General features: G+C 50.7%; 1 protein-coding gene across 1 annotated transcript; it reads right to left on the bottom strand.

The window, feature by feature from the left end:
* Positions 1–652: 652 nt before the first annotated feature.
* Ddit4 (DNA damage inducible transcript 4) lies at positions 653–2,674 on the bottom strand. Its single transcript, XM_008836635.3, has 3 exons — positions 2,602–2,674; positions 2,236–2,489; positions 653–1,964 (listed from the first exon to the last, which is right to left on the bottom strand). Exons 2-3 carry the CDS (start codon positions 2,426–2,428, stop codon positions 1,471–1,473), a joined length of 687 nt encoding a protein of 228 aa, XP_008834857.1. The 5' UTR covers positions 2,429–2,489; positions 2,602–2,674; the 3' UTR covers positions 653–1,470.
* Positions 2,675–11,694: the final 9,020 nt, after the last annotated feature.

The raw sequence follows: 11,694 nt of genomic DNA on the forward strand, positions 1-11,694 counted from the left end.
CCTGGGAGTCAGAAGTGGGAAAGGCCTTGGTTTCTTGGCCCAACCCCAACTTTTCTGATAAGGGACTCAGTCCAGCCCATTCTCTGATTGGGCCTCTTCTCTGATAAGGAAATCAGGAGTCACTGCAGGCAATCCCCCCTGCGATTGAGTCTCTGGTTCTTCTCCCCTGGGCCACACCTCCTGAGCCCAGGTTCCTTGCCTGGTGTGTTGTTTGAGCCAACCCTCCCTTCCTTGTCAAGCCTCTCCCTCAGCCCTTTCATATCAGAGATCAAATTCACACTCCTATGTACCAGATTAATACTTTTTCAGCCTCTTCCTGTCTTTAAGGGCTTTAGGCTCAGGAGGGCCTGTGATATGACTTGGGAGCCAGGTAAGCTCGCTTCTCTAAGATTCTGGCTCCCAGGGAGGTCTGACTCATCCCTTACTTTGGGGTGTTTTCCAATATATTCCCCTGGGTAGCTCCAGCCAACAGGGCTCTTGGCCCCAATGGCACAGTCTACATACCTGTTACTGGGCTGGCAGACAGTTCTGGAAAAGGGGTCAAGGAACACGTAAGTGGACCTCAGAATCTGATGAAACCTGGCTTTACCAGTACCGCCGCCCCCCGCCGCCCCCTTTCCTTTCATGGCACTAATGAGGTTCAATCAAGCATTTTAACAAACATGTTTATTAGAAAAGTAAAAAATATTGCATAGGTCTTAATACTTGAACATCAAGTGTATTCATGAACAGTGAGTATCTTCACGTAAACAGTTCTAGAAGGAAGACCCAGATGGCACTCCTCTGGAGGAGGGGTTCCAGCCCCCAGCCCCTTTCAGCCCCATCCCCTCACAATTCAATCCTCCATAACACATTGAGGGATGGGCCCAACACAGCTTCCAGGTGTATTTTTTCAAGTGTCAAAGATCCCAAGTGATCCTAACACCCACCCCTTCCTACTCTTACATTCATGCGTCTGTAAGATAGCTGCCTAGAACAGGTCAGTAGCAAAGCTCCGATCCCCCAAATAAAAGATACAAAACAAACATATTTGGTCCCTTCAGACCATGAGATATACAAACCATCCGGGAGACCTCCCCCCTCCCTCCTTCCATGAGAACACACCCCTGGCAGAGGCCAGGGCAGCCCAGCTGCCCTCCTGGCTCTGTCACACCACTGTTGTAACTGTCAGTAATAACAAAAATAACAAAGTACATGCTACATACACATCCAGCCGGAAGCCTGTGTGGCCTCTAAGCCTTTGTTACATGCTACAGTACTGAGGGGCGTGTGCCCCAATAGGGAGCCACCTGCACACAACCTTCCTTGGCCACACTGCCTTCTTCCACCTGGCCCTGGGCCCCACAGGTGACTGCTGTCAGTTTTCTAACACAGGCATCAGTCCTTCAGTCCTTGCCTGCTGGTCTCCACCCCAAAAGTTCCTTGTCTCTACCATGGGGGCAGTTCCGAGGGACACCCCCAGGATGGAGTTCAACACTCTTCAATAAGCAGCTGCTCTGAGCTGTACAGCTTTTTTTTGATGACTCTAAAGCCGGTACTCAGCGTCAGGGACTGGCTGAAGCCAGGGACCAAGGAGGAGTTGGCAGAACTCAACAGCCCCTGGATCTTGGGCCAGAGACGAGAGTCCAGACGCAACACCAGGGTCAGCTGAAAGGTGGGCACCAGACTGGGGTCGAGTGCCAGCTGGGCCATACTGTGGCAGCTCTTGCCTTGCTCCACACAGACGTCCAGCAGCGCCCCCCGCAGGCCACACGGCTCGCTGTACGCCAGGCGCAGGAGCTCCTTGCCCACCTGGCTCACCAGCTGGCCTGGCATCACCAGACGCACGGGGCGCCGCGAGCCCAATCGCGCCTGGGACAGGCTCTCCTGCAGCAGCTGCATCAGGTTGGCACACAGGTGTTCATCCTCGGGGTCGCTGAGCAGCTCAAAGTCGGGCAGGGACACCCCGTCCAGGTATGCGGAGTCTGGAAGAGAGAGCACCAGGGGAGGGGTATTACAACAGCTTCCACAGGGGCTGCACGGGAGGGGGAGGTGCAGTTTTGCTAAGAAAGCAGCGCTGCATCCCGCTCGGTACCTCAGTTTCCGCCCCACACACGTCCCTCTACTCTAATCCCGGAGTCATCTGGTTCCTGTGTTGGGATGGGAAACCAAGGTGGCTTTGATTCGGTTCAGCACCGTGCGTCCCTCGCCTCCCCCGACCCCTCCAGTCCTGGTCTCCATCCGCCCACTGCTCACCTTCCTCCGGCCCGAAGCCACTGTTGCTGCTGTCCAGGGACTCGCAGTCCGAGCTCTCCAGGCTCGCGCAGCGGTCAAGGCCCTCCTCTCGCGCCGCCGACCCCCAGGCTGAGCGCGGCGGCCGATCCGCTGTGGGAGTTCGGGATGAGGACGAGGAGGACGACGCCGACAAACGATCCCAGAGGCTAGGCATGCTGAGGTCGGACGCCAGGACGTTGGCTGATGAGCTCAGAGTTGAGGATGCCCAGAAGCCGCTGAAAGACAAAACAGGGACACGGATCAGGAGACAGTCGGGGGGTGCACTGGGGCCGGTCCTGCCGAGGCCACCCCACACCGCCCATCAGCATCCCGGGGACCGACACTCACCAGCTAGCGCGGTCAGCAAGGACTGTGGCACAAGTGCGTCCTGCCGCTTGAATGGGTGAGCAAACTGGTGCCAACCACCGATCGCTGCCCGGACCTGTCCCTCAGAAGCTTCTCGCGCCTCCCCCTTGGCCTTCTGCGATCCCTAGCACCAGCGCTCAGCAACCTATAAGGACTAGAGCGTCCAGGCCACGCCCTCTCCGCGCGGCCACCCAATCCAGACCCGGGAGTGTGGCCCACCTCGGCCAATGGGTTCCGGGCGCACGTTCGCAACGTTCTCTCCTGCCTGGTGACAGCGGCCTGGCCCCGCCCCCACGGAGCCCCAGAAGCTCGGGGCCGAAGCTCCCAGCCGCGGCCACGCCCCCTTTCTGGAAGGGATCCACGCCGGCCTGCAGCTGCCAAGGTCCCTGAGGGCGCTCGCGGCAGGGGAGGATCAAGGAAAGACTTGTTTATTATAGGGTCGCGTTGTTGGGGGAGGGGACAGCCCGTGACCGCACTGGGGTGTAGAGTCAGGGGGACCTGGAGGGACGATGGATAGGGGAGACAGGTACTCCCAGAGTCTGGGAGCTGGATGGCCAAGGGCATCACGGAGTGCACGAGTGGATGATGCCCGTGGGACCGTGCACGGTGGCAGACGTTACCCCGCAGGCCCTGGATCATCATCCTACGCACTCCCTGTTGGAGACGCAGGATGCGGATCTGGGGATGGGGTCTCCATGTCCCATCTGTCTGCCCGCCTGTTACTCTGCAGTCAGATGGGTTCCTGATGACATCAGTGCTTCCCCCCCGGTGAGCAACCCCACATGTGTGCCCAAGGAGGGCGTTTGGGTAGGTGGCTGGGGTTCACCGGCTCGGGTTCCTAGCGCCTGATCCACGGTCCAGGAACAAGGACCCACATCAAACCGACTCACAGACCCAACCGGCTGGCCAAAGGGACCGACCACAGCGTGACTGTGCCTCCCTCGCCCGCTGCCGCGAAAGCCCCCGGCGTCCGCCAGGTCTTAGAGCCCCTCTCTCTCTTTGTTTTAAAAAAAAAAGAGAGAGTTTAACCAGACCCCGGACGAAGATCTTTGGAAAAGCCCAAAGAGTGCAACGGCCATCCCGGGTTTCATCATTCAGGCGGGGCCACAGGAAATCTGGCCTGGCAGCGATGCTCGAGGGCTGATAGCGATTGCTCAGGGTGAGAGGAGGTTCGGATGGACTCGACCTGTGTTTCTTTTAAAGGTTTATCAATGTAGGACACGCGGACCCTGATGGAAGAAAAAAACAAACTTACATCAGACACTCTGGCCGGGCGGGCAGGAACCAAACCAGATCGGACAGGCGAGCCTCCCTGCAGGGCAAGCTTGCACGTGACTTATGACCCTTGCCAGGGAAGTCAGGCCACTGCACTTTCCAGCCTCCTCCCCTATTTTTTTAAAAAAATAAAAAGTCTGACCTACAGACTAGACAAACCCAAGTCTTAGAACTGCAAAATGGCCAGAATCCAAGCCCTCCCCCTCCCTACCCACACACTCCCATTTTACAGGTGGGAGAACCACTTCCTAGAATGTATTTATGAATCAAAAAAAGGATGGGCCTCAGATTAGGAGACAAAGTTAAAGACAGCTGCAGATTAGAACATGGTGTTTGCCCCTGGGGCTCCCAGACCTAAATACTAATCTGCCTTCCTTCCTGTCTCCTACACTCTGCTACCAGCTGGGAGACCCCAAGACCCTGAATCAAGGTGTCTAGGTGAAGGCTTGGGAAATGGAGTCAGTGACATCCTTTTAAGATCACTTTTCACAGAGGTGGAGAGAGATGCCAGCCTGCGTGTGGGGGTAAATCTTCCTGCTGCCAGGGAACGACAGGAAAGAAATCAATGCACCGTCAGGGTGCATACTCCTCCTACAAGGCCAAGCCAGTGGGAGAGACTGTGGGTGCTTTTACTAATTTTTTTTCCTGTCCTGGAGATGAACCTGGAGCTAGGCACCACTCTGCCACTAAGCCACATCCACATCCCCACCCCGTTTTCCCTCTTCCTTCCCCTCCACCTCCTCCTCTTTTTCTTTTTTGATAGAAAAAAAGTACTTCTGAAAAATGTGACATCTTGACCCTAGAAAAATGGGACTTTTTTGTGTGTGTGTGAGTATTCATACACAAAAGAATCACTGGGCAGCTTAGAAAGGTTAGTTTATTAGGAGTCATTCATTTATCCAAAAAACACCACCATGGTCTATGTGCCAAGCCCCTTTTTCATTTGGTAATTTAATTTAAAAAATATTATTTTTATTTTTCATGTATGAGTGAGTATATTGCCCGCTTGTATGTAAGTGCACCCCTGTGGTGCAGTGCCCCCAGAGAACAGAGGAGGGTGTCAGGTCCCCTGGAACTGGAGTTACAGATGATTATTAGATTGCGCGCTGTGGGTGCTCAGAATCCAGCAAGAGCAGCCAGTGCTCTTAATCGTTGAGCCATCTCTCCAGCCCCCTTTAATTTTATTTTTTGAGACAGGGTCTCATGTGTGTATCTCAGGCTAGCTGGCCTTGAACTCCATATGATCTTCTGCCTCTACCTCCCAAATGCTGGGATTGAATTTCCTCCAAAGCTGAGATTACAGACATGCAGCACCAAAACCAGTTCATGCTTTTCTGGGGATCAAGCCCAGGGTTTTGTCCATACTAGGCAAGCATTCTACCAACTGAGCTTAGCCTTGTTAAGGGAATCTTCTTGTTAATAAAACAGTTTCCCTCAAGTGGGAAAGGACCTGTGTTCACGGGCATTGGATAATTTTGTGGTTGTTTTGTTTGTTTGTTTGTTGTTGTTTTTGTCTTTTTGAGACAGGGTCTCCCTGTAGCCCCACCTGGTCTGGCACTCGCTTATGTAGACCAGGCTGGTCTCGAACTCACAGAGATCTGCCTGCCTCTGCCTCCCAAGTGCTGGGATCAAAGGCGTGCGCCACCATACTCTGCTGTTTTTTTTGTTTGTTTGTTTGTTTTTTAAAGAAATCTATTCCCTGGGTGGAATAGCTCAATTAGTAGAGTGTCTGCCCAGGATGCATGACACCCTGGGTTCAATTGCCAGCATCACATAAACCAGGTGGTGGTAGCACACACCTGTATTCTCAACACTGGGAGGGGGAGGCAGGAAGTTCAGAAGTTCAAGTTCATACTAGGTTAGATAGAGTTCAAGACCTTATCTCATTTAAAAAAATCCATTTTAGCTAGGCGTGGTAGTCCACGCCTTTAGTCCCAGCACTCAGGAGGTAGAGGCAGGCGGATCTCTGTGAGTTCAAGGCCAGCCTGGTCTACGTAGTGAGTTCCAGGACAGGTGGGGCTACAGGGAAACTCTGCCTAAAAAAGAAAAAAAAAAAAAAAAAAATCCATTTGAATTATATTTTTGCATTTATTTATTCATTTGGAGTATGTGTATGTGACATGGTTTGTATAGAGGCCAGAGGACAAGTTGTGGAAGCTGGTTCTCTTTTCCCACCAGGTGGGTTCTAGAGATTGAGCTCAGATCATCAGCCTTGATACCAAATGCCCTACCCACTGAGCCATCTCACCAGTGCCAAGAAATCCATTCTTGGTTTTTATGAAGTTTTTTTGTTTTGGGGTTTTTTTTTTTTTTTTGGTTTTTATTTGTATAAGGGGTTGAACCCAGGGCCTCACACGTGCTAGGAAAGTCCTAGCATTGAACCATATCTCCAGTCTTTTTTTGTGTGCATGTAAATGATGAAAAAAGGACCAAGGACCTAACCCTGGTGGTGTTTCTTAGAGTAGGAGGGGGTGGTTCCAGGATAAACAGGCTCCTACAAGGAGTCCTGGCAGGGGCCTGGGGCAGAGAGCTTGGTAGTTTCCCTGAGTGACATTCACCTGAGATAGGGGGTGGGGGGCAAGACCTTCCGTCACTGCCGAGAGAACCTTTGAACCTAGAAGGGCAGTTTCTTATCTATCAGTGCGTCTTGGGAACTGGAATGACCTCTCCCATATTGGAGCCCTCATGTGAGGGGACAGTTCTATCTCCTGGCCTCTAAATCAGGCCCCTTCGGAGCCGTCCAGATATCTGCAACTTTGCATTTAGTGTTCTCCCCTCTCCCTCCCAGTTCCCTTGGCTAAGGCTGCCTGCAAGTCAGGCTTGCCTGGACATGTTTAACCAGCACCCCTAACCCAACCCTTCAGTTCCTTCCTTCCCTCTGGTCTCCCCACTTGAATGTTTGAGGGCAGTGTTCTGCCCATCTTAATGTCCTATTGCCCTGTGCCAGTCCCACAGGACAGTCCCAGGAACTATCCCTAACCTGAATAAATAAATGGATGGATCAGCAGATGAAGCAAGAAGGCATCCTTTCCCAGAATGCCACAGACCTGCATCTGGAATCCCAGATCTGGCTGGGCTTCTGGGATGGCTCTTCTAGGCTTATGGGAGGCCTGTCTTCTGTGCTGCTTTTCTATCCTATCCCCTTTGCAGCCAGAGCCTGGCACATAGCTGAGCATTCCCCTTCCTCAGGTAAGGGCTAGCAGAGCTACTTCAAGGGCAGCCTAGTCCTTACTGCATCCCTGGAACGCTGGGGCAGCAACCTAAGTGCAGAGAGCTGACCTGCAGGGAATCTTGAAAAGCAGTTTTTCCCATAAGTACATCAAAATATGTATGTGATTCTAAAATTAACCATTTCAAGGCAAACAATTAGTGCGTGCAAAAGGTTGTGCAACCACCTCCTCCACTAACATTTCTATGGTCCCAAAGGAGACAAGGTACCATCCATCACTCCCTTTAAACACCTTTGAAGCTTATGATCCTTGTGGGTGAGAGCAAGCAACCAGCCTCTTTGTTTAGCTGTAGAGGTGTCATTCCCACCAGAACTTGCCATTTGCATGTGTCATGGGGCAATCCTGCTCCAGGAGACAATCCTCACATAGACATGGTATGCACCATGCACCCTTCATGGAGGAGACCCTGGTGGAGAGATGGCTGGGTTCCAATTGAGAATGGGTTCGTGTCACATCCTGAGTGACTCAGACCTCTGGAGTTGGTGATGAAGCCCCATATCCCAGTCTCTATGGCTAGGGCCCTGACCATGCAGAAACGATGCCTCACCCTTGGCTGTGCTCTGTTCCCGTGGGACCCACCACAGCCTGCAATTTAAAGTCCATGAGCTCTCACTTGAGGCCACCTGCCCCTCCCTATGCAGGCGGTGCCCGTCCTGTGTACCGGTTCCCAGGGCCTCAGTCTGGCAAGTTGCCCCAGTCGGGTTTGGGAAGTTAAACCAGATCTTGGGATGGGGGTGTGAGTCGGGAGCCCCAGAACTCAAGATGAGAACCCCAGAAGGTCAGCCAGCTAGCTTCTACCACTGTGCTGGTAGTAGCTTCCTTAGCCCTTTGGAAACTTCTGGGTGATGGTAATGGTGTTTGGAGAAATGAGAGGGTCAGGGCCAAGGGGACAGGGTGGAGTGGTAGCTGGGGGTGGAGAAAATAAGCCTGCTAATGTGTTCCCAGGACTTCTCTGGCTCTTTTACTTAAAACAACAACAAACAGCTTGGTCAGAATAGCAAGATTGTAGATGCACCTGGCTTACTCCAGGGCTGTGAAAAGCTGTTGACAGCTCCACAACTCAATGCTTCTAGTGGGATTTTGATTGTTCTAAGGGAGAGTTAAAAACGCAGTGGGAGGCATTTTGTAAATGAAGCTGCTTTTTGAAATGGAAATACTAACAATACACCGTATTAGAGCTTTTCAAAGAAGCTTTAAAAATCTTATCCAGGAACGCACACCCACAAGGAACAAACACAGTGCCATTCTACAGTTGAGAACACTGATGTCCAGAGAACCCAGTGATCAATGAAGGGTGTTGATTGAATATTGGAATATTTAAGGGCTGGGGGTGTAGCTCTGTGACACAGCATGCACATAGTTCTGGGTTTAATCTCAGCACCACACACAAAAACAACAAAGAGCTTGAGGGAGTTTGTAACATACAGGTTCTCCTCTCCCCAGATCCTATTCAGATTGGGTAGGTCCAGTTGGGGTGTATTTATACAAACTTTTCCAGGCAAATCTATGCTCATCCATAGGGTTATCTGCTGACCTCTAGGAAAGGACAGGGCCTAGGGTGGGTGCTGGGCTAGCTCCCCAGCCTATCTAAGCCTCCCTGTTGGGGCAGGGTGCTGAGCTAGAAGTGGGTGAGGGCATATGGCTGCAGAGACTAGGCCCATGTGTGACAATAGTAAGTTCACAAATGGATATTGGGTTTCGGAGTTATTTCCTCTGGGGACAGAGCAGAGGTGACAGGAGCCCCACAAAGGGCTGGCTTGATAAATCACCCTTGCTGAGGGGGCAGAGAAGTCTTGAGAGCTGGGAGGGCAGCCTTGGGATTCTGCCAGACTCTGTTTATTGAAGCAGAAGCAAAGACCCAGACAGCCTGCCAGCCTTGGTACAGCCCACTGAGCTAGAGTGGTCCAGGGAATCACCCTCAGGACCCAGCCAGGCTTGGCACTCTAAGGGCCTTGTCTCCTTTCTCCCTGACCCACCCCCAATGGCTCTCATGAAGGAATCCCGCTTTCTGCCTGCTTTGTAGGATCCTTTCCCATCCTGGGTCTGAACCCCTAAAAGAAAAGAAAACAAGAGTCTCTAGGTAGTCCCTAACACTAAGCTAAATGGCTTTCCATTTCCTGAGGCCAGTAGAAGGCCTGTGTAGTAAGGGACCTATAGACCAGCTGCCCTGACTGAAGGCTGTTTGGTAATTAAAAATGATAGAGGTTCTGGGCTAAGCCCCTGCTAATAGTTTCCAGGAGGCAAAATATGACTTTATTATAGATCATACGATGTTGCATTTTGTTATTTGATCTGTGTTAGTATTAATAGCAAACTTTACTTACTAGATTATTTACTCTATCTTTAATCTTTGTGTATGTGCCTATGTATGTGGAGGTGCATATACATACCTGTGGAGATCAGAGGACAATTTTTGGGAGTTGGTTCTCTCCTTTCATTGTGTGGGCCCCAGAAATTGAACTCAGGTTTGCATGCTGGCGGCCGGCACCTTTGTCTGCTGAGCCATATCTCAGGCAGCTGTTTTTTGTTATTGTTGTTGTTTTTGTTTTGTTTTGGAGACAGGGTCTCACATAGCCAATTTATCATCCCTAGGCATCCTCCTTCCCAGTGCTGGGATTGCAGGTATGTGTCACTATGCCCAGCTCAAAAAAAAAAAAAAACTTTATTAAAAAGAAAGATACCCTGTGCTTATCCTGTTGTTTCATGGAGTGAGATTTTCATAGACCAGTTTCGAAAACTCTTCAACCTCCACAAGGATCAAAGCATAACAAAACAGATAAGTTCCAAGGAACTGCTTTCCCCAAATCCCCCCTAGGGCCAAAGAATAAGACAACCCCAGGCCTGGCCTGTAGAGGGTTGAAGCATCCAGGAGGCCTTCAGGGCACAGCAGCCACACATATCACGCGGCATCAGCCATGTCCCTTCCATAGTTTGGAATGTTGCCAGTTGTTAAATATTAAAGGGGGAGCAGGGACAGGGTGGGCTTTTTTCCTCCTGCTGGGAACTGTGCGTGGGGAATAAGGTGGATCGGGAGCCAGGACTCTGCTGGCGGTCAGAATTCAGGATCGCCACCTGCCTGGACAGCAAAAGGAGCTTTCTTTTTCTTTTTTAGAAGATTAATTAATTATTATTATTTTTTTGTCTTTTTGAGACAGGGTCTCCCTGTAGCCCCAGCTGGTCTGGAATCCCCTGGTAGACCAGGCTGGCCTTGAACTCACAAGTGCTGGGATTAAAGGCGTGCACCACCCTGCCCAGCAAAGATTAATGCATCTGTGTGTGTGTGTGTGTGTGTGTGTGTGTAGATAACTGAGGAGTCCAGAAGAGGGCATCAGATTCCTCAGACCTGAAGTTACAGGCCCTTGTGAACTGCCTGACGTGAGGAACCAAACTCTGGTCCTCTGCAAGAGCAGCCAGGGCTCGTAACTGCTGAGCCATTTCTCCAACCTCTTTTTAAAAACTTTTCTATTTTGGGGGCTGCAGAGATGGCTCAGCAGTTAAGAGCAGGGAATGTTCTTGCAGAGAACCCAGGTTTGAATCCCAGCACCCATATGATAGCTAGCAACTGTCTGTATCTCCAGTTCCAAGGGATCCAATGCCCTCTTCTGACCTCCATGGGCATTGCATGACACAGGCCTACTTACGTACAGGCAAGCAATACACTCATACACATAAAATAAAAATAATAAAACCCTTTTTATTTTTACTTTTGATACAGTCTTGCTATGTAGCCCTGGCTAGCCTGGAATTTTCTATACAATCCTCCTGCCTCTGCCTCTCAAGTACTGGAATTACAAGCATGTGTCACCAAGCCTGGCTCAGAAAGTGTATTTTTTTTTTTTTATCTCTTTAGCCTTAGCAGTCAACTGTTTAGGATAAACTCAAGCTTATGCAAAAGGCAACCACCCGGAGTCTACATTCTGGAACTTTCTTTGGAATTCTTTGGCTGGCATGTGATGGAAGCTGCTAGCCACACCTGGCAATGTGCTTCCTCCTCACAAAGATCGTTGACTTCTATGGAGTGTCCCATGATTTTAAAAACACTTCCATGTACTTTAGAATTTGTATACACCTATCAATCAAAATAACTAACAAGGGGCTAGGAAGATGTCTGAGTAAACAAAGTATGAGGACCTGAGTTCAATTCCCATCACCTACTGAAAAAGCCAGGCATGGAGGCATGTACATGTAACCCCAGCATTATCCCAGCATTGAGGAAGTGACAAGAGCCGATCCCTGACCAGACAGTCTAGCTTAACTGGCGAGCCCCAGGTCCCTCTGAGAGACTCTCAGAAAAACAAAGTAGACAGCTTCTGAGGAATCATTCTGAAGGTTGACCTCTACAAGCAGCTACCCACAATGTATACATGCACACACAGGAACACACATGGACAGACACACAAAACAACTAACATTTGTGTAGCACATGTAAGTAGGTCAGGGTTTATCAATGTAACTTTACAGATGAGAAGACAGGCATTCAAAGAGGTGGAGTGACTTGACAGGTTGCACAGCCAGTCAGCAGGCTGGAACTGTGATCCGAGTCCTTGATCCTAGGCCCCTGACACTCTTG

The sequence above is a fragment of the Nannospalax galili genome, unplaced genomic scaffold, assembly GCF_000622305.1.
Source record: "Nannospalax galili isolate Female #2095 unplaced genomic scaffold, S.galili_v1.0 scaffold1437, whole genome shotgun sequence".
Lineage (NCBI taxonomy): Eukaryota > Metazoa > Chordata > Mammalia > Rodentia > Spalacidae > Nannospalax > Nannospalax galili.

Coding starts and splice junctions, on each gene's coding strand:
- Ddit4 (XM_008836635.3), bottom strand. CDS start 2,428: ATGCCTAGCCTCTGGGATCGTTTGTCGGCGTCGTCCTCCTCGTCCTCA. Junction 1,965..2,235: donor TGGCTTCGGGCCGGAGGAAG/GTGAGCAGTGGG, acceptor TCTCTCTTCCAG/ACTCCGCATACCTGGACGGG.